The 22,395-nt window shown below is 38.9% G+C and overlaps 4 protein-coding genes across 4 annotated transcripts; 1 reads left to right on the top strand and 3 right to left on the bottom strand.

Moving 5' to 3' along the window:
* Positions 1 to 177: 177 nt before the first annotated feature.
* Positions 178 to 1,682, bottom strand: LOC101309671 (uncharacterized protein At5g39865-like). Its single transcript, XM_004307070.1, has one exon. It carries the CDS (start codon positions 1,382 to 1,384, stop codon positions 578 to 580), a length of 807 nt encoding a protein of 268 aa, XP_004307118.1. The 5' UTR covers positions 1,385 to 1,682; the 3' UTR covers positions 178 to 577.
* Positions 1,683 to 3,703: 2,021 nt separating this feature from the next.
* Positions 3,704 to 6,199, bottom strand: LOC101309387. The gene has a single exon (XM_004307069.1). It carries the CDS (start codon positions 6,173 to 6,175, stop codon positions 3,728 to 3,730), a length of 2,448 nt encoding a protein of 815 aa, XP_004307117.1. The 5' UTR covers positions 6,176 to 6,199; the 3' UTR covers positions 3,704 to 3,727.
* A 963-nt stretch (positions 6,200 to 7,162) lies between these two features.
* LOC101309089 (flowering time control protein FY-like) lies at positions 7,163 to 16,423 on the top strand. The gene is made up of 18 exons (XM_004307068.1): positions 7,163 to 7,622; positions 7,759 to 7,850; positions 8,552 to 8,620; positions 8,753 to 8,857; positions 9,547 to 9,642; positions 9,742 to 9,824; positions 9,916 to 9,987; positions 10,063 to 10,160; positions 10,603 to 10,662; positions 10,757 to 10,817; positions 10,898 to 10,985; positions 11,101 to 11,164; positions 11,707 to 11,785; positions 13,011 to 13,100; positions 13,866 to 13,954; positions 14,264 to 14,778; positions 15,493 to 15,711; positions 16,013 to 16,423. Exons 1-18 carry the CDS (start codon positions 7,343 to 7,345, stop codon positions 16,079 to 16,081), a joined length of 2,229 nt encoding a protein of 742 aa, XP_004307116.1. The 5' UTR covers positions 7,163 to 7,342; the 3' UTR covers positions 16,082 to 16,423.
* A 593-nt stretch (positions 16,424 to 17,016) lies between these two features.
* LOC101303375 (putative disease resistance protein At3g14460-like) lies at positions 17,017 to 21,327 on the bottom strand. Its single transcript, XM_004308553.1, has one exon. The coding sequence runs from the start codon at positions 21,325 to 21,327 to the stop codon at positions 17,017 to 17,019; it is 4,311 nt and encodes a 1,436-aa protein (XP_004308601.1).
* Positions 21,328 to 22,395: the final 1,068 nt, after the last annotated feature.

The raw sequence follows: 22,395 nt of genomic DNA, 5'->3' as shown, positions 1-22,395 counted from the left end.
ATAACTGTAACTGGGCATTGATTCCCAACACTCAGAACACAATCTAGGAAAACCTAAGAACAAATCATTTCTGGGCGGGATGAGGCCATATTCAGTCACAAATATAAAAGGAAGCCAAGAACAGAATTCAAACTCAATTCCATTTACAGTAAACTGCAATGACTAGTAAAAGAATTTATAAAACAAAAGAAATTAGGGCATGACTATATCCAATCTCAATACATTTCATCAGCTTGCAACCCTTTGCAATGCTAATATAGTACTACATATTTACATTAAGATCCGGGACGGCAGATGTACCTCTCCCAACTGTGTAATACAATCAGACATACCAGTACCAATATTGCGCATTTGAATAATATAAATTATTATTCAAAATGCGGTCCAGTCCAAAGAGTGAATGAACATCAGTACCCAACAGATGAACAATGAAGACACCAAAACGAAAAAACCACAAACCAAAGAGACATTTGCATCCCCATCAACTATTCTCGACCTTGTTTAATTGCTTATTTTATCAACAACAGCAGACACAGCCTCTAAAATATGCAGGAGGCAATTGCAGCATTTAATAACTTTAACAACAGCAATTAGGACACCGAATCAAACCATTCTCATTGCACTCGGAGCATCTCTTGGGCGTGTCATCATCCTCATCAAACACCTTCCTGCTCCCGCTGCAATTCATGCACGGCACAAACCTGGCATCCCCACAACCCCCACACACAGACCCAGGTTTCCGAATGGGAAGCCCTTGCAATATCTTTGCCAACTCTCCGGTCTCAAACAGCTGCTTGATCACCTCGGCACCTCCCACATATTTCCCCTTTATAAAAATCTGAGGCAAACTCACATTCTTGGCACCCAAAACGCTCTGCAACTCTTTCCTATAAGCCGAATCCATGGAAATATCCCTTTCATCGACCCAAACCCCAAACCCTCGGAATATATTCTTCACAGCATAACAATCCTCATAAGTCCTGCGAACCCCACGCAAGCTAGTGAGGTACATTACAATCCTGTCATCCGTCCCCGGCAGCCTAATCGACAACACCCGAAAATCCGGCCCCAGAGACTTTGCATGCACCATCGATTTCGACGGCCTGAGCTGCTTCCCAAGCGATTGAGTTGTCTCCTCCGAAACGTTTCGAGGCGGCGGAAGCTTGTCCGTTTCGAAAAAGCTGCAAAGTTTCTTCACCTTTCCTTTAAAAGAGCTGCTGGCGGAACGCATGGTCTCCATGGAGCTGTAGAGTTTCTTGAAGGAGCCGGCGTGGTCGAGCGCGTGGTGGGCCTTCTTCGGCTCTGCGTACATGGTTATAGAGCGATTGAAGAACAAGGACGGCTTCGGGGAAGACAAATCGAGCCTGTTTTCGAAATCCGCCATCGACCCAGATCAGCAATCGCCGCGAATTCCAATACCCTGATCTTGCTTTTCTTCGATTCAATTCCTCGCCACCACCTAGGGTTTGGATTCCGATTCGAAATCGACGCCGTAAATTGTGAAATGAAATTGAAGGAGGGAGCGATGATGATCGGAAATGAAAAGGGACCGTTGGATTGAGGCGGTGGGATGATGATGGGGCTGGAGAAGGAAGAATTGGGGTTGTTGGTGAAGGTGGTTTTTGTGTTGTCAAAACAAAAGGGGTCTTCGATTCTGTTTTGTTTGTTTTATGATTTCAAGGACAAGGCATTTTCATCGTGTCTCTGGTTATGCTGAAGGGGAATTATTTAATTGATTAAATTAAATTGTTTATTTACCCAGGTGTGCTTTTCTTGTGAGGGAGATAAAGGTGGGTCCGAGAGCTGACTTGTCAGATTCGTAACGCGGTATTTACCGTTGTATTTACCCGAAAAGGTTGAAGACAACTACGCGGTTATATATTTTGACTGTGTGCCCGGTCTGAACCGGACCATTAGTTTTGAGAATTTTAGGTTTTTTAGAGGTCTTAATAGCCGTATTTTTTTTTTTTAAGAAGATAACTTAACCGAATGTTCGAATCTAACTGAGCCGAATGTTGTTAGAAGATAATTTCTAGCTCTGTGCAATTTGGTCAATTTTTATCGGTTTACTTACCCAAATGTTATTATTTTCCTCGAGTGAACTTGAGGCACTCGTAGGCTAAGGGACGGAATTTATTATACCAAGATTTCTTATCGAAGTGGGTTGCTGTTTACTAAGTGTTCATGTGAATAGGGTGCAGACGTTCTTGTTCCTGCTGCTGGGTTGTGCAATCCCGCATATGTCCTCAGATTTTCAGGCCTGGGTTTAAAAGCATTCGTGCCTCCTCTCTTCTCTTTTCTATTTATCTCTTATGTTCTCTCCTCTTTATCCTCTTTCTTTCGCTTATTTATTATTTTGATCTCTGCTTTTCTTGTGGTTTGAAGTGATCGTCGACTTTAGTATCATTACCATACTGATCTGATTGATCTAGGTGATTGGTTTTGATCTAAGGAAGTCAACAACTAATGTAGAATATAAATGAGTCTTTGTGAGAAATCGTAATGAGAAAATTGAAGTCCTTATGTACAAGGTTCGCCTTGTGGCACAATGTTTCTCATAGCATCCTAGATTGACTACTCCTATAATGGAAATCAAGCTCATAGATGTGGTTATTACATATCACTATGAGTATCTTGATGCAGAGATACATGAAAGTGCCTTATGGACTTCCCTGCCTAATTGAAGAAACTCAAAACCACATATTGTGTTTGCAATTAGATGGAAATGTTGATCACTTTACGGATTGAAACAATTCACGCACGGACTGAAACAATTCAAGCGGATTTGGTACTATGTCTAAGTGACTACTTTATTGAGAAGGGATATAAGAATGATGTATTATGTCACTACATATCTATAAAGATAATAAGTTATGAATTTGCAATTGTAGTTGTCTATGTCGATGGTATGAACATAAATAAGTACTCATAATGAAATAAGTGAAACCTACTAGAAATCTAAATTTGAGATGAAACATCTTGGGGAAATTCGGTTCTATTTAGACCTTAAGCTAAAGCACCGAGTTTTGAAACACTAATCCACATGTCTGCATATATCTAAAAGATGCTCAAGCGCTTTAACATGGACAAAGTGATCCTGATACCACTTCCATGATCAGTCGAAGTTTGAATCCATTTTGCCCAAAAGAAGATGATGAAGAAGTGTTAGAAGCTGAATTTCCCTATCTAAGTGTAATAAGCGCATTGTTGTACTTAGGCCAACATACTTTACTAGATATTGTATTCTCGGTAAACTTGTTAACTAGATAGATTTAGCTTAGCACCATCGTAACGTCTTAGGAATGATATTTTAATACCTAGAAGGAACCTTAGTGGAATCCATATATCTTATATATACAATCCACGATATATAAAGATGAGTAAATGTAGAATTTTGCTTATCTTGGGACCCTTGCTCTCGTTATGTACTACAATTTAAGCTTGGTGGGATGGCTTTCCATAAACTTCTCCAGAATGTACTTAGCGGTCTGTGCTACATGCTCAATATGACGTAGGGAAATTAATCGTCTTTAGGGGTTCTGTGTTCTGTTGTTCTTGGAAAGCGTCAATAAATTACTAATGGTAATTACTTGTCTTAGGAAAGAAACTGCCTAAGTTACCGGATTACAGGTTCTATTTACTAATGTATGTACAATCCACGACTACGTGCTTGGATTATCTAAACTCGTTGCGTGGAAAAAAGAACAATATTAATTATTGAATGCATTCATTTCCATGCCCCAAAATCAATGGATTGAAGTGATATATCACCAAGATACAAATTCTTGAGATGTTGCTTGCACAACGCAACTCGCCGTCTATTCAAGCTGGGATGAATGCAACTTGAGAACCCAGTCTTCCAGCCAGGAAACTTTTGCCTTTCCATTACATGAAGAGTATAGACACATGGTGCCGGAGCTGTACACCCAATGACAAAACAATTGCAAGGTCGTGACTGGCTCACCATTCTTGCTAAAGAGAGCAAACACAAGCCACTGTAAGAAATTCCATACATTAAAGCCTCATCGTTCTCGAAAGCCTGAGGGTCCGATGTTTCATCTACCATCTCTTGCTCAACTTCTAGGGTAGATGGAATACTGCTTAGTTCAGTGTCAAATCGATTTTCTATATCAGCTTCATGCACACGATACTTTGATGCTAGTGTTCGGATGCATGATTTTCTTACCAGATCACAGATCAAGAGCTTTACCTCATTGAAGTTATCACACTTGGCATACCATCTAAGCCAACGGCGAACAATACCTGCAAACCAGTCGATAATTTGAAGATTATCTTGTAAAACAAGCAAAGACGTTGCACGGGGATAACCATCACGTGTGATCAATCCATATCGTTGGAGACGCTTTTTTATTGCAATAACAGGAGCAATTATCTCAGTGACAATGACAGAGTCGGTAGAAGAACCAGCATTTGGCAAAAGGGCAAGAGTAGCAGCGGTCTCTGAAGAAACATATTTTTCCACTTGCCTCTGAAACTCATAAAAGGAGTTTCTTAGTTCTTCAGGTAAAGCTGGTTCTGAGACATACTTAGACAGGATAGCTTCCTCACTCTCTGCTGCTTTGGCATTCACATCTTGCATCCAAATCTTCAGCAAGTACTTGTACCAATGATCAGTTTCCATACCAGATTTACGCAAATGGGAAATTTGACTCAGAACAGACCTGCTGTTGGCTAAATGCTTAATCTCTGATTCCTTGACCTTCTTCAAACCATGACCCAACCATTTCTTGCCTATACTAACTGTACCAGAATCCCATGCCTCTTGCTTCTGTAACCCAAATAGAACAACTTTTTCCTTTAACTTGTGAACCGCTTTTGTAGCAGGACTTTCTTTCACATTTCTTTTAATCAAAGTGCCTAAAAAGCGGATTCCCTGCGACATTTGACATGGCAATAATTCTGTTTGATCATCAACTTCCAAGTGCAAAGACTTTTGCACATAATTTAGAACCTCAGATTTGAAATTAAGAGCTGCATCCTTAGAACCCGCAAACGAAAAGAATATCTCATCCATGAAACGACAAGAATGGACTCTAAAACTCTCTTCACCTGCACAGCCAAGATCATTACCTTTAAGGTTCCTCCTAAACCAGCTGCGCAGTTTAGACTTGGATTTTTGATCAGTATGAAAACCTGGAACGAGAGCTTCATACTTCATTGATAATCTGTAAAATTCGCGGTCAAAAAGGTCAAGATAAATATTCATTAATATAGGGGACAATACTCCCTCCTGTGGAAGACCATGACCTTTGGGGAAACCACCAAACTCAAAGTTGAGTACATTTGCATGAAACATGCTTTGGATCATAACATAGAGGCTAGGGTCTTCTATCTTCTCCTCCATTACTGATATTAGTTTAGCAAGAATACAAGCATCTAGCTTTTTGTTAACGAGCAATGTAAACCACCAATCAGAACCAGCAGTTTCCTTGCTTATGTACTTCAAAGCTGTGGAATGCCCCCGCCCACTTCGGTACCCATGTGAAATCTTAGAGAAGTGGGGCTTGTAGACAACTTCCAAAACAATTCTGATGGCTTCCTGGATGATCTTCAGATTCACATTGGGAAGCACTAAAACATCTTTCCTTGCACCCTTTGTTGAGATAGAGAAGGTATTAGCATTAACATCAAAGCTCCCAAGATACAGCTCTTCAGCCATAGAACCAAAAGTAGTTTTCCCATCAGTTAACACTATGTCAATATTGGAGTTGAGTCTGATACAATCATAAGCATCTTGAAGAGTTTCTGGAGTGGCAATTACTTTAGCCATTAGGTGCTGAAACTTCCCGTTGAGGTATTGTTCCTTCACCCTCTTCTTAATGCGCAGTTCAATAGACCTCTTGAGTTCCATTCTGCTCCTGGGTCTTCTCTCATTTATATGAGAAGATTCATCCACAAGACATGCCAAGTTCTTTGCCAATTTCGTTTCATGAACGCCATTATTAATATCATGTCCAGCAGTAGTGACAGTAGAATGATCTGCAAGTTCTTGTATTCTGTCCGAAGCTCTATCATAATGGGCCACCAAGGCCGTACTTTTATCTGATTTTGAAGAAGTGTTCGGCTTCAGCAGTGTCTTTTGTACCTTCTCACAGAGGCGAGCAGTGAGAGAGGCAGCTTTTTTGACGGCAGTGAGCCTTTTTTCATAAGACATAGAGTTGCCGCTACTATTGCCAGAGAGGCCCTTTTGGAGAAAGGAAGAATATGAAAAATAAAATTAAAATCATCAAAATCTGTTTAAGGAAGTCTCCACAATGAACCATCATAAAAGAAAATCATAAAACTTGATGTGAAATATTCAACTTTTTCAGTAAACCTTCCTCCATTTTATTTTATTTTTGATTAGAAAAATAATAGCTTAACAAAACTTTAAAGACGACTTGATGCTGCATTTTCTAACTCAAACACTACTAGGAAGTGGCCAGGCAAAGTGAAGCTTATAGAAGCTGGAAGACCACACATTGACACCCAGTCTTTGATAACACACTCAACACATCAGTAATAGTTTATGTTCCTTTTGAAATGACGACAGAGCATCTATTCCGGATACGGCGATACCAAAAGGATAACAAGCAATGCACCAAGTCCCCAGCACCTATGTAAGATATCAAACTGGAACAATATTTACTTGTCTTGTTTAGAAGACACAGAAAAGAGAAAAAAAGGGACCAAAAGTAAACATTCTGAGTACTCATGGAAAGCGAGCATCTCCAGCAGAGCTGAATTGCAAAGAAACAAACCAAGGGCAGAGAACACTAATAATGCACAACTACCCAAATACAATAATCATGGAAATTCTGGCTTGTGTTCTAAACCCAGTTTTCAATTCTTACCCAGCATCAAATCTCTTAACAATTATACAAAGCAATTGAAAAATAAAATGAAGGGCTAAGAAACTTACAGATTAAACTGGGGAGGGTGCTTTTCCCAGAAGCACTGCAAAGCTGCTTGCTATACCCAACTGAAAGCATTCCTGTTTCCAAAAGACTAAACCTTTAAAAACTACAAGTCCATCCGTTGGATCATACCAACGCTTCAGATCTCATGACCCGTTTTAAGACGGTATAAAACCCATGACCCGGAAAACCCCCAAATAAACCCTCCTCTGAGTATTTTTCAATTCTCCAGAGAGGCTCTGCTTCTTCAGTTCTTCTTCCCAATTCGATTTCGTCACTCTCTGCTTCAACCCACATTACTCCTCCCAAACCCTAACCCTAGCCCAAACCAAAATCCCATCCCAATTCGATTCTCCGGCGCCTCATTCTCTCCTCCGTTTTGCGTAATCTATTCTCCGGCGAGGTTTTAGGGTTTCGGGTCCATAATGATGTACCCCGGTGATCCTCAGCAGCAGCAGCAGCAACAACACCAACAGCAGCAGCAGCAACACCAACAGCAGCAGCAGCAGCAACACTATCACCAGCAGCAGCAGCAACATCACCAACAGCAGCACCACCAGCACCAGCAAGGTGGAGAGTTTCACAGGGGCCCACCGCAGCAGCAGCCGCCGCCGATGATGCGGCAGCCGTCTGCTTCTTCGACTAATATGGCCCCGGATTATCACCACCCCTCTGCCCCTGGCCCTCCTGTTCCTCCTTACGATGGTTTGTTTTCTTCAATTTGTACCTAGTTGTTTGGATTTTAAATTTTGAAGTCAGAAATTTCGGGTGTAAAGCTTTGAGTTATATGATGAAACTGATTTGTAAACGGTTTACTGACACTGTATGTGATTTATTGCAGCTCATGGTGATGGTTTTGGTGCAAAGAGGAACAGAAAGCAGACTCAGAGAAGGGCAGTTGACTACACAAGCACTGTGGTGCGGTATATGCAGGTATCCCATCTCATCTTTTAAGCTTTTGCCGGAATCCTACTGTTGGGGTGATCTTGAGGATAAATTTAAGATGACTGTGGCTCTTCTAGTTATGCCAAGGATTTTTGTGGTTTACGTTGGTTGGTTGGATGTGAACTTATTGGTCCCCCGGTTTGTTTTGTTGGGGTAGTATTGTTTCGTTCATCTCTGCTGACCTTGAATTATAGACTTTGATGTTCTTATCCATTTTGATCTCATATATTTATTCCCAGTAATGAGTCCGGAATCTAGTTGTAGCAGTCATCTTCATTACATCGTTTTTTCCAACTGATATGGATAATTTCTGCCCAACATCTGTACCAAAACTAATTACATTAAAAGGAAGCTTGAGAAGAAAAAATGTGCCTAGAAGTATATCAAACAATCCCACAAACAGGGCTTCTGAGGAGAGCCTTCAGAGTTGGGGAAGCAAGTAGTACAACAATAGAATAGAATTGCTTAGCAGTGCCCAAACCACTGTACAACCTCAGTATAACCTTATGTTACACTTACCGGTACTGCAAACATCACCTAAAAGGCTAAAACTAAACAACTCTCAAATTGCTTCCTCCCTCAAGTGTGCCCTTCTGACGTTGAAGGATTCTAGTTGTTATTGTCTCCCAGACTTGACTATCTTAATTTCTGTTTGAATATCTTAACATCCTGTAATTATTGCTCTTCAGACTCGGATGTGGCAGCGGGATGCAAGGGATAGGACAGTATTGCAAGCTACACCAGCGGCAGCAATTGATGTTAGTGATCCTTTACTGTATCTATTTCACTATTTCTTATTATATAAACAATGTTAGCATGATGGTAGTCTAGCTTTGGTCTGAACTTGGTGAATATGATTTTCACTTAAATTTTGTGTATTTATGGTGTAGATGTTGCCAACAGTTGCCTATTCAGATAATCCATCTACAGGCTTTGCTGCAAAGTTTGTGCATACTTCCACAAACAAAGTCCGCAATTCAATTAATCGGGTTTTGGTAAGTTCAGCTACAATAAAATTTGGTCAAAGTCATATCAATTCTTCTGTGTTATCTTTCCCCAACCATGATTCACTAAGCATTTGATATTTTCTTTTACAAGCATGATGTTATCCTGTTTTGATACTTAAGTTTTTAGAAGAAATCAATGTATATGTGGGAGGGAGAGTGAAGTTGGGGATCTCCTTTTTGAAGGGAGGTGTAGCTACTGAGTGAGCTATACCTCAACCCCTTTTCAGCAATGATATAATCTAATTGTACTGCTATGAGATCTGTTCATTAGCTAAGATTATATTACACCCTAGACAAAAGATTTGGGTCTTAATTCCGTTTGTAATTGGGAGGGTATAAGTTAGGTGAAGAACAGTATGGTATATGTTCAGATCAATATGATGCTGCAGTTGTATGACTTGTTAGGTCTAAGAATGGTCTTTGAAGAGGGGAGAAAAAAGTGAGGGAATATTATGGCCATGTATATTCTATTGGAAGATGGAGCTGTCATTCAACTAGAGCTGTCTACTTTATCGGGTCATGAACCAGACAAAACTTCATTTAAGGGCACTGAAATCTTTTCATTTATTCAGTTTTCTGTTTTTGTAATGGTTTGAGATATGTGGAACATGAACGTGATGTCTTCAATTGGGCTATCATACTGATGTTGACTGACCCCTTCCACTTTCGTTTCACAGTGGACTCCTCCAGGGAGGCGTCTTATTACAGGCTCTCAAAATGGGGAATTCACTCTTTGGAATGGTCAATCATTTAATTTTGAAATGATTCTTCAGGTAAATAATTCAGAAAATATTTTCTTTTCCTAAGGGTATCATCATTTTTAAAAGATGTCAAAATGTAGTTTATGATAATTTTCATCTTTTGATTTGTAGGCTCATGATCAAGCAATCAGATCTATGGTATGGAGTCATAATGGCAACTGGATGGTCTCTGGTGATGATGGGGGCTCAATAAAGTAATCACATCTATAGTTTCAATTGGTGTTTTGTATTAAATGATAACAATCAATAGCTTTAATGTGTTAATACATATGGTTCTACTTTTAGGTATTGGCAGACCAACATGAATAATGTGAAGGCCAACAAATCTGCTCACAAAGAATCTGTTCAGGACTTAAGGTAAACGCTTAAATATGAGTAGTCATGTTCATTGTGTTTAATGCATGTCCTGACTTACCCTTTTTTTGTTTACAGTTTTTGTAAGACTGACTTGAAGTTCTGTTCCTGTTCGAATGATACTACTGTTAAAATATGGGATTTTGCACGGTGCCAGGAAGAGCGCACTTTGACTGGTAATGTGCTTTGATCACATTACATGTGCCATAATTCTGTAGCTTGATTAATACTGATATACTCATATGTAATCTGACACGGTCTAGTTAAGAAATGCAATTCCTGCCCCTTCCTTTATCCAAGGTCAAGCACAACTATTAAATTTTTCTTAATCAATGTCTGCTTATTTAATATATTTTATCTGGGTGATGGAGTGAATAGGCAGATGTCTTCTGTTTACATAAGTTGATGTGGGATTTTCTCAAAAGATAAATAAGTAGAATATAAAAAGAGAAATACTTCCACTTCAAAGCTTGAATTCTGGGCAGATTTTCTTGGAATCCTAATTGCTTGAAGTTTACTTCTTGCTTAAGTTTTCAACACCATATTCTTGGGATTTTCATGCTTGAAAAGTGCATTAAGTAACCTTAGAATTTCTATGTGTGGTTTGAACTCAGGCAGGCCATGGTTGGGATGTGAAGAGTGTTGACTGGCACCCTACAAAGTCTCTACTAGCTTCAGGTGTTTGCGATGATTCTCTTGGATTTACTATGTCAAACTTCTTTTTCTATGTTGGTATGTTTTTGTACTTAATTCCAAGTTGTTGGATACACAGGTGGGAAAGACAGTCTAGTCAAACTTTGGGATGCTAAGTCAGGGCGAGAACTCTGTTCATTGTGAGTCCTGAACATTTGTTGATTTACCTTTAATTAAACTGTGAGTTGAAATTTTTTTAATGATTTTTTGATTTTTGCAGTCATGGTCACAAAAATTTGGTGCAATCTGTTAAATGGAACCAAAATGGTAACTGGCTGCTAACTGCTTCAAAGGACCAAATCATAAAGGTAAGCAGCTAGGTTTTAGATTATATACTTCAATATAGGTTAGTCTGGTACTTATTTGTTGAAGTTTAAATTGTTTTTCCATGATTGATGATATTATTGCACTCTGAACACTTAGCTTTACGACATAAGGGCTATGAAGGAACTTGAATCTTTCCGCGGGCATCGGAAGGAAGTGACTGGTTAGTGATTATTTCAATGTTACATAATGTTTTAGTATTTATTTATTTATTTATTTTTATGTTCTAGTGGATTTTGTTTCTAACTGTTCTGTTAATTAGTCTGCATTTTAGTTGGGCAGTGTGTGTGTTGATTTTTGACTTTTATCTAGTTACATCATCATGCATCTCAACATTTTTATGTTTTCTAGTTACTGTTATCATCCATCTAAATATTTTTATCTCTGATAATCAGTAGCATTATCTTTATATTTCCATCTACTAATTAGTAGTATTACTCTTGCATTTACTTGAATCACATTCCTCCCCGTAAAGAACAGATGAGTTTAATGAAAGTTTCTTTAAACTTTGTATGAAATTCTTATAAACAAGAAAAATATTCATGTCCAAACCATTATCATCGTCTCTTTCACCATCTTTTTGCTTTGTTTGTCCTAATTGGTTCATCTTGTTTGAATGCCTTGTACTATGTTTAGTGCATTGATTGTATATACTAATACTTTCTAAGATTATAGTGCTTATGGTCATTATTGTTTAATTTTTAGCTCTGGCTTGGCATCCATTTCATGAAGAATATTTTGTCAGTGGGAGTGCTGATGGATCCATTTTTCATTGGCTTGTTGGGTAATTCTATTACTGATCCAAGTTCTGTGTTTCAGTTTTGTCTTTATCAGTGTTATAAATTGGATCTTTACTTATCATGAATTTCATGGTTTAATTAAAGAATTAATTTCAGTTTACACCCCTGAGGTTTAGGGTTAATATCATTTCACTCCCCATACTTTTAATTTTGAAAATTTGCCCCCTAAAGTTTTCAATTTTCATAAATCATGCCCAATTGCTGAAATTCTGTCTAATTCGGACGTTAATTTTGACTTCATAACTCACTAAAAGGGCTAAAATAGTCTTATAACAACATAAATCGCCTTTTAGGACATTTTTTCTAAGATTTCATGCTATCATTTCACCTCCAATTGTGTCTGATTTATGAAATTTGACGACTTTAGGAGGTAAATTTTCAAAATGAAAAGTATGGGGAGTGAAACGTTAACCCCAAACCTCAGAGAAAGAGGGGGGGGGGGGGGTTTGGGTTGGGTTGGGGTAAACTGAAATTAATCCTTAATTAAATAACAACAAGCCAGCTATAAATATCATGACAACCAAGTGAGCAAACATTGATCCTACTTCCTGTTATATTGCATACTAAACTGATGGCTTCTGTTAACATATATTTGGCACCTAGATTTTATATATTTTTCGAATATCACATAAGTTATTAATTGATTTGTTCCAAGCTTTTTAAGGTGGGGACTCAGGTAGGCAACCTATAGTTGCCAAATTTCTTGTTCATTTCTGGAGAGAAGACTGATTAAGTAGTTTGTTTCAGGGTATTGAGCGTTTTGTGCTGGTTATTGATGGTAGTTGAGTATCAGTGTTGTAGGATATAACAAGTGAGACTAGCATTCGTAATTCAAATGTAAGGTCTGCGGATTGTGAAGTAGGCTGTGTCATTTAGCACATTAAACTTTGGTGCAAACTGAATTACATCTCCGTGGTCTAATTGATGTCTGAGGCCTCATACCAAATTTAGGGTTCCTGTTTTTCTGAGTTACTATCCTTAGTAGCATTCTGCTAGATTGGAAGGCAGAAGTAGTCCAAGTGTTTCCTGGTCTAGAAGCTGTTGATGTTACTTGGTCTCTGATGCTTTTCTCTTTTTTGGATCAGTTGTCCACTTCCTTTATTATATTACCCTAAACCTTAAAGTATTTTGCCTTTTTTCTGTTTTTAGATCATTCCTTATTGCAATTTATAGTTCCTGTATCTTATCCTAATCATTTCTGATGCACAGGCATGAAACTCCCCAGGTTGAAATTCCTAATGCACACGATAACAGTGTGTGGGATCTCCAATGGCATCCTATTGGTTATATTCTTTGCAGGTATGCATAACTAGTTGTTTATGATCATGTTCTTTTATCCAAAATAAAAGTCTATAAATGTGTGTGTGTGTCTAAAATCTAAGCCAGGTTTATTATGGCTTAGTTTTGCAAAATTTCAGTGATAACTGCCTATAGAGGATAACCCCTTTCCAAGAAATATGAGCATGTCCTTTCCAGAACGTGCAATCTCTTGCCCAGATACATATTATATATTGTTCCTTGAAGACCATCTAGTGCAACTTTCAACGAAGCACTCTTTCCTAGGATATAGTAGCAAACCAGGATGTTTATTTATTTGTATATTGAGTGAATCTGAATTCCAACTAACTAATTTGAAAACCAGCTTTTGATTAAATACATGATTGGATCACTCAAGAAAAAGTCAGATTTGAGTAAAACATTATTGGATTAGTAGAGGGTTTACTTCATTAGGGTCTGTAGGTATGAGAATATTCTTAAGACTTGAAGATTGGCAATTATTGGTTCAGTCTCGAGCTAGTTTACATTGACTTTTCCCACCTCCAAATAATTAGCGTTAGATGTAAATCGGGCCAAGCACCATCACTTGTGCCACCTAAACCTATATGCTTTTGGCAGGTTGCATGCCCAGTTGGACTTCCAATATGCATGTATATGCATCTTAATGATTTGGATTCTATGTATAGAATACTTATTGAAACTTTCTACACTCCTATAGCTATCGTCATTATGTAATGATTATGATGCATTAGCAGTGGCATAATTACCTGCTTTGATCTTGTGCAGCGGTAGCAATGATCATACAACAAAGTTTTGGTGCCGAAATAGGCCAGGAGACACTGGTCGTGATAAATTTAACATCAATCAGACTCAAGGTTGGTACTCCTATTCCAATATCAAACTGTGAAGACATCATCATCTGATTTATATCAAATAAAATTTCTATTTTTTAAGTTTTAATTTTGACTTGCACAGCAAGCCAGACACAGCACTTACCTTTCTGTGATTGCATAACTAATTGCTGGTCTATGTGCTATGTACTGTGGGTAATATTTTAGTGCAAAACACACATAACCCTGTACACACATGCACACGAAAAAAGCAGCCACCATGGATATGAATTTGTAGTTTAAATTGGGGTAGATGTAGCTAACTTGTACATTGTGCAAATTTGGACTTCTCAGGTTATGGTGATCAAAACTCTGCTTTTGCTGGCCGCATGGGTGGTAATTTTCCACTACATGATGGACCACCAACTCCAGGACCATTTACTCCCGGGGGAACTCGAAATGAAGGAACTATTCCAGGGGTTGGAGTAGCTATGCCGTTAGCCATACCATCCCTCGACTCATCTATTCAGGGAGAGCAACAGCAACCTCATGCACATTCAATGCCTTTAGGTGCTCCTCCTCTCCCACCTGGTCCACATCCCTCTCTTCTTGCTGCAAATCAGCAGCAACCATATCATCAAAATGCCCAACAGCAACATCAGCAACACCAAGGTCACCCCCAACAAATGCCCCCTTTGCCCATGCCACCTCCAAATATGTCACAGCTACAGCCTCCATCCCATTTGCCCTTGCTGCCGCATCCTCATTTACGTCCACCACCCCAAATGCCCCCACTTGGTATGCCATCTTCAGTGTCCGGATCTTTGCCTATGCCTTCATCGGTTCCTACATCACTCTCAATGCCCATGGTATGGTTTCAATGCTTTCAGAAACATATCTTTTTACTTTAAGCAGTTTTAATTTTGTATATTAGATTAATGAGTGAAATTCTGTATTTGTTAAGTTTCTTTATTTAAAATTGGACATAGAGCAGACTGGTTTGTTGTCCATTTACGTTACCTAAATTAAATAACTAGGCCTCTATGCCTCCCTCCAAGTCATTTGTGGAGCCCCGTTAAGGTTTGAATCCAAGCTGAGAGAGCTTCTCAGGAATGACAAACTCCACTTTTGCATTTCTTCTTCCCCTGTTCCATTCATGTATATGTCACGACTTGAAAGGCTTGTATGTTCTCTATGGCAAAGTGAAGATATTTCAGCAATTCAGAAATTTGCTTTTTCAGTATTCTCCAACATCTAATAGTATGTCAAATTAGTTTTGGAATATTATGACATCATTGGCATCATTTTGTGAATGAGTAATAGCATGTGGCCTTGGTTCTAGTATCCATGTATAGTGGCTCATAGAATAAGCATGCAAACATTTCCATAGAAGCTTTTGAAAAGGGTCTAGGAGTGCCTCTGAAGCAATATTCTAAGCAGCAATACTTTCAGTTGTAAGCATAGAAGTTTACTTTTGTGAACATAGAACCATTCACAAATGTGTCAGGCCGATCCTTTTTTACTGCTGTCCTTTAAATTCTTCATATCGGTAAATTGTTATTATGATTATATTTGTTTTGTAGGGCATGCAAGGTACAATGAATCAGATGGTTCACCAATTGCCACAAGGTCATTATATGGGCATGAATCCACCTCCACCTGTTGGAGGTTTTCCAAATGCCATGCCAAACATGCAGGGCCCATCTAGTGCAAGTGGAGGGCAAATGTATTCTCATGGTGGCACCTTCAATCGTGCACAATCTGGACAAATACCAATGCTACCGGGGTATAATCCCTACCAGGTAAGACAAAACTTGTTTTACTGCCTATGTACTACATAATATTAAATATTGAATATCTACAGCAGAGAAACTTTCATAACAATGTTGCTACTGTGCGCAACTATTTTTACCAAATTCTCACATTATTATCTGCCATGTTGCCATTTCTTCAATATGCTTATTAAACATGAATAACAAGTTACTTATGGTTAGATGACAAGAAAGCTAGATTGGGTGAAAAAGATGGACAAGTATCATTCCCTTTTGTAAACTACAACATTACTCAGAAGAAGCTAATGTGTCCGTGTGTTGCTTATTGCAGCCCAGGGGTCAAGCAGGCATGCCTCAGCCTCCACCAGGGCCACCACCTCATGGGCAAACACCTCAGTAGACCATTTCTCCCGTTAGATATAGCTTTCTATCAGGATATCTTGCTTTTGCATGTAAATCAGCTCATGTTTATGTTACATCAGCATAGTGTCTACTCACTGTCTGATTCTTCCGGCTCTTCCAAGCCTATATTAGTTGTGTTTTAGGTTTCTTGTCCTTGCCTTCGGGCTCCCATGTCATCAAAAAAGTGTCCACTCACTGAGATAGCTTAGGTTTGAGCAACACAAGAAAAATTTCATCAAGTTGTATCTGCTCCATTTTGCTTATTTACAAGTGTTGCAGCCTAGAATTGATGTAGCGAGATGGATCTTATTCAAGTATAAACACAAACATGTTGAAAGTTCATCTGCTCATTTTTGTTTTAGTTTTACAAATGATAACCAGCAAAATTGTAGCATTGAAATTACCACTGCTAGCAATATGTATGCAAGTCTCCCGACATAAGTTGCAATGCGGTATTTTGTCAATTCACCGATGATGCCGTACAGTCAATCTAATCAAGTTCCTCCTCCCATTCCATAATATGTTAATGAACATGTAGAACCTTCAAACAAGCCAAGGCAAACAACAAAGAAACAGTAGCTACAAAGCAAGCCAGACCTTGCACAGCAACACCCTCAACAAAGAGCAGATATCATCTCTGCCATGTTACTCATACATGTTCAAGAACTAGAGGGAAAAAAACTAGGAGAAAAACAAAACCTCCTAGAAGAAACAACAAAAAAAGAAACTAGGAAGCTCGTCTCCATTCACGAATTATGTAAATGTTAGAAGGAGAATGAGGCATTCCTTTGTAAGTACATATCAATTACCACTGGTAAAAAACACAAAGGATTTGAAGTCCTTGCTTACATATGCCTGAGCTAGGCATTAAACCAATCTTAACGATGTATGCAAACATGCAAGTATGCAACCTTATACACAACTGTATCCTGTTTAGACAAAACCACTTGTAAGAGGGAAACCCAAAATTTCAAAATTCTGAAGCATCTTTGGTTGCTCCTCTTCAGAAAAGGTTTGAAGTTTGTCACATTCTGATAGCTCCAGACTATCCAGAGAGGTGAGATCATTCAGCCTCTTCGGAAGGGATTCAAGATTTGGCAATCTTTGAAGTTGAAGAGAGGATAAAGTGGTAGGCAACAGCCAGTCCTCTGGGAACGACACAAGAGCTTCACAACCGCCAAAGGTGAGGTTGGTGAGACATGTGAGCCCATGCAACCCCCACTCAAATGTTGGTAAGAGTTTCTCGCAATCCAAGATTGAAAGCAACAATAGATTGGTAGGCAAGCCACCCTCTGGAAATGACACAAGATTGGAACAACCTTCTATAGATAGTTGTTGAAGACATGTGAGGTTGTACATGTGATTTGGCAGGGACTTGAGGCTTTGGCAGTTGGAGATTTTGATTGACTGCAGCATGGAGGTTGGCAAGCCAAATTCTGTAATAGCCTCGAGAAGTGGACACTCAGCAACTTCTAAGTTGCTGAGATGGATAAGATTGTGGAGACCTTTAGGTATCAACTTGAGTTTGGTGCAGTTGTTGATGATGAGTTGTTTAAGGTTCATCACCATGTTAGATGTGACTGCAGGGAGCCCAAAAGTACCTTCCGGAAAGGACATGACAGAATGACACCCGGAAATGTTAAGGAATTCAAGACAAGTGTTATTCTGAATCATGTCCTCTGGGAGGGAATCCAAACTTTTACAGTTTTGGATTTCAATGTGTTTAAGTGTGCTAGGAAGCTTTCCTCCTGGTAAAGACTTGAGAGAAGAACAGTCTTCAATTACCAAATACTCAAACGGAGAGGACCTCTCGTCATTGTGCATCTTCCATTGTGGTAGGAACTGCAGAGACTCGCAACCCTTGATTTCAAGGCCTCTAAGTGTGGAAGGAAAGCCTGTGTCTGGAAATGATACAAGTGATGGACATCTCCACACTCTAAGCTCCTTAAGAGAGGAGAGTTTGTACAAGCATTGTGGTAGCTCTTTCAGGAATGGACATTCTGAAATTTCCAGGTGCTTGAGGTGCAACAGGTTTTGCAATCCAATGTCATTAGACAAAGTGATGATCTCACTTAGATCCGCAATCTGCAACTCTTCAAGAGCTGTTAAGTTTTGCAGAAACCCTTCAAGTAGACATGCAAGATTGGGAATTTGATTCAAACGCAAGTAAGTAACGGAGGCAAGTCCACCTATACTTTGTAATACCCCCTCATTGCAATTTTTAAGTTCCAACTCATGGATCGAAGGGAGGTTGGGAAGTTCTTCTAGTTCTTGACATCCATTTATCTCAAGTAATTTCAGAGAAGGAAAGAGACAAGGCAATCTCTTCAACTTGGGACATGTCCATATAGAAAGTTCGAGGAGGCAAGGGAATTCTATGCCTCTACCTAAGGCATTATCAGTATTTGAAAAGCATGCAATAGCAACCAGTTCTTCACACCACTTGATTCTCATTTCTCTCAAGGAAGAAAAGTGCTGTGAAAAACTTCTAAGCTTCGGACAATTTAGAATTTCAATCTTCTGTAGGCAACGCAAGTCTCCCCTACCTTCAACCCCAGAAGATGACCAGTCCTCCCAGTTTATCATCCGGTTCAACTTTAGAGTTTCCAACGATGGGAATGGAAGGACAGGAGAGTAACGATTCCCATAAAACTCAGCACTTATACTTTTAATGCCATCCATCCCTTCAAGAATTAGATGTTTGAGCGAAGGGAGTTGCCCAAGTGCTGGTAGTTCTATACACTTCCTGCAATCAGTAACTTTTAAAAATATGATATTGGAGAACAATGGGGATGCAATCCAACTAGGAAATCTTGTGCCTCCATAGTCTTTCACTGTGATTCCTTTTATATTTTTATGAGGTTGCAGCATCTCAAGTACAACCACTTCAACTCTTTCATTTCTTGCAATATCCACACTGTTTCTCGGTTCCAATGCAGAAACCTCCATGGTTTCCTTGAGACTAGGAAATCTTGAAACACTATGGCCTCTGGTGCTGAGATCTTCAAGGTTCCTGTGAATTTGTGGCATCTTATCATTGAGTGAACGATTAAAACTTTCACTCCATTGGAACACCAAGTTCTCAAGTTCCTGCTTTCCCTTCAGATTAGCCTCCATTGCATCTACAAAATTAACAACATTCTGCAATCCAGAAATGTGAAGCGAGCCCTTAAGTTGCAGCATGTCCTTCAAGTCTCTAATTCCCCATCCTCTGTTTCTACCAACCATGAACTCTGACAAGGTTTGAAGATTCTTCAATGTACACATTTGTGGTGGCATCTCTTCTAGTCTGCTTCCATTAATATGAAGATGACGAAGGCTTGTTAAGTTCCCCATCCCTACTGGCAACTCAGTGAGAGAGCGACATTCTGATAATATCAATGTCTGTAAGTTGCAAAGCATAGTCATTGAATCAGGCAACCCTTTAATTGCAGTGCGAGAAAGGTCCAAATAGCGAAGATGTTTTAAATTGCCAAGTGATTCAGGCAGTTCTGTAATACGACATGCACCGAAAGATAGCACTCGTAAACGTCTTAACTTGGGCAGCAGATCATGAGGGACTTTCTTAGCCAAATAGCTTACACCAATTCCATCTGTTGAATCCAATGGAAGGAAGGTACGTAAGCGCTCAAGTCTGCTGAAGGACTCAAACCTTGTTGTTACCTCACGTTGACGACGAATATAGGAAGAATGACGAGCCTTCTCAAAAGCTTTGTGTTCATTACCATCCTCAACTTTTTCTTCTAACCTGAAACAGAATTCTCCAGAAACAAAGTGAGCTAGCTCTTGCATGAGGTTGTGCATTATATATCGTGATCTGTTGTGAACAGACTGTTGAAGAAATGATCGGGATACTAGCTCATGAAAATACTCACCACCCACAGCTTCCAACTTTTTATTTCCTTTAGGTTGTTGAAGGAAACCTTCTGCCATCCATAATAAAACAAGTGAATCCTTGTCCAGCTCAAATTCTCTTGGGAAAATGGAACAGTATGCAAAACAAGGCTTCAAATGAGCAGGAAGGTGATGATAGCTTAGGCTTAAAGTTTGAAGTATGTTACTTTCATCATCTGGTAGATCCCATATTGGCCTATTTAAAATGTCTTTCCACTCATCTTCTTCAGTTCTTGACAGCAGTAGGATTCCAAATCTTTTCACTGCCAAGGGCAAACCGTCACACCTTTTCACAATATCCTTGCCAATGGCCTGAAAAATAACATCGATGATTCTGTTCTCTGATGCCTGACTCATGAACAATAACCAACAATCTTCGAATGATAAACCGCTCAAATGATAAGCTGGTACAGTCCCCATGCTCGAGGCAACATCACTATTCCGTGTCGTGACTATTATCTTACTTCCACTTTTCCCTACTTCCAAAGGCATCCACAAGAGATCCCAATCATGACTTCTTTTGTTCCAAACATCATCTAAAACGAGCAAGAACCTCTTCCCAGCCAATTTTTCTTTCAAACAAACTTGTAGCAAATTCAAGTCATCAATATCAACTTTTTCTGAATGGACTGACCAAAGCATTGTTTTTGTGACCCTCACTGGATCAAAGTGACTAGATACAAATATCCAAACTTTCAAATCAAAACGCCTTTCCACTATGACATCATTGTAAACCAGTTGAGCAAGAGTTGTTTTTCCAATGCCACCCATGCCCACTATAGGAACTACACCAACTTTGCGAGTTGCTGGTTCATCCTGTACTAGAAATTGAATTATCTTCTCTTTATCATAGCTCCTGCCATAAACACATGATTCATCCACCAACGAAGTTGTTGGTGATCTAAGCCTAAACCCAAACAACCTCTCTCCAACATTGTCTTTCAGGCCTAAAACATTTTTATATTTGGCAATTAACTCCAACCTCTCAATGATCTTCATCAATTTAGATTCTATCCCTCTAGTAGATGGACTGCGAGGGGTGGAAATAGGGTTCCAATTCCATACCTTATTCATGTTGGTATGCGATTCACTAGCTAGCTCATCGAGTATGTCCTCTGCATCATATAGAGCATCCTTAGTCATGTGTAGCCACTTCTTCACTGCAGTGTTGTAAAACTGCTTCTCCTCAGCATCATTAAGCAACGTGGTAACCGTCAGCAAGGTGATCTTCAACTTATCCAGCAAATCATCGTATTTCCTGCCACATAGTAGGCCTACAAATTCATTGGAAGCTAGTCTATCAAACAAAACTTGAAGAAAGGCAGAGAGAAAAGCCTCTCCAATAGCCATGGATTGTAATATCCAGAGTTGATGAAAAATTGAAAAGTAAAGAGAGAATGTAACAAGCAAAGAACAGTGCACTAAATGGTGCTGAATACAAGTCTTCGCTGGTGTTTCTAATCAGAAGTACTAGTCAATACATGGTGGCTGCTAGCTTCCAGTCAACACTAGCTAGCTACAAGCTTCAATCATAGAGAGATGGATTGACCCTGTTATTCCTTTACTTTGAGGTGCCTACCTATTTTAGCTTACTTTGTTACTGCTTTCCTCCATCACTACTTTTATCAATCATTGAAATAAAAGATTTTAGAAAGCTGAAAATAATTTATGGATAGAACAACGTACGACAGATAAAATGAAACATTACTATGGAAATTTCAGGTGAAGAATAGCAAACCTGCAATAGCTTTTTTCGTAAAGGTATTTCCCAAATGCCAGTTTCAGCAATCTTCGCATGATTGAAATACAAAGACCCTGATCGATGAAAATGAGAGATTATGAAACCTAAATGGAATCAGTTAGCAGCTTCATACCACAATTACTCATGTAATGAAGAAAAGAATGTACCTCTAGAAAGTACTCTCTCATGGTCTTGTTGTCAACAATCTCATTAACGGGATACTTCCATGCATGAGAGAGTTGTTTGTGAATTTCTACGTATATCACTACAAGAAAATTGGACTTTTACAACGCACAATATGTGTCATAGTTTACGATGCAAAAATGTGTGTTGTAAAAGATCATGTAGTAAAAGATAAAATTTTCCTTTCAACATGCAAAATAGTGAAAGATGTTTTACCATTTTAATTGTGTCGTAAAGACAATGATGTGTGTTGTAAAAGAGCTATGTTGTGTGTCGTGAAACACCATTTTGCGTGTTGTAAAAGATGTCTTCATGCACTCTTTTAATAGATAATACTTTCAGGGTTTAAGCATATATACTAAGCATTCATGTAGTAAATTATACAAATCAAGTAACTTCAAATTACATGACATAGTATAATTGAACAAAATCTGTTTACAAGACATAGCTTTGTTTTCAATATATATATATATATATATATAAGTAATTATAGT

The sequence above is a fragment of the Fragaria vesca genome, linkage group LG7 (assembly GCF_000184155.1).
Source record: "Fragaria vesca subsp. vesca linkage group LG7, FraVesHawaii_1.0, whole genome shotgun sequence".
In the NCBI taxonomy this organism is placed as follows: Eukaryota; Viridiplantae; Streptophyta; class Magnoliopsida; order Rosales; family Rosaceae; genus Fragaria; species Fragaria vesca.
The sequence above is the reverse complement of the archived record's forward strand: the minus strand, read 5'-3'. Positions and strand labels throughout refer to the sequence as shown.

Excerpts from the sequence above, each read along its gene's own strand:
- LOC101309089 (XM_004307068.1), top strand. The coding sequence starts at position 7,343 with ATGATGTACCCCGGTGATCCTCAGCAGCAGCAGCAGCAACAACACCAA. Across the intron at positions 7,851-8,551 it reads CTGTGGTGCGGTATATGCAG|ACTCGGATGTGGCAGCGGGA; the intron begins GTATCCCATCTC and ends ATTGCTCTTCAG. Across the intron at positions 9,643-9,741 it reads ATTTTGAAATGATTCTTCAG|GCTCATGATCAAGCAATCAG; the intron begins GTAAATAATTCA and ends TTTGATTTGTAG.
- LOC101309387 (XM_004307069.1), bottom strand. The coding sequence starts at position 6,175 with ATGTCTTATGAAAAAAGGCTCACTGCCGTCAAAAAAGCTGCCTCTCTC.
- LOC101309671 (XM_004307070.1), bottom strand. The coding sequence starts at position 1,384 with ATGGCGGATTTCGAAAACAGGCTCGATTTGTCTTCCCCGAAGCCGTCC.
- LOC101303375 (XM_004308553.1), bottom strand. The coding sequence starts at position 21,327 with ATGGCTATTGGAGAGGCTTTTCTCTCTGCCTTTCTTCAAGTTTTGTTT.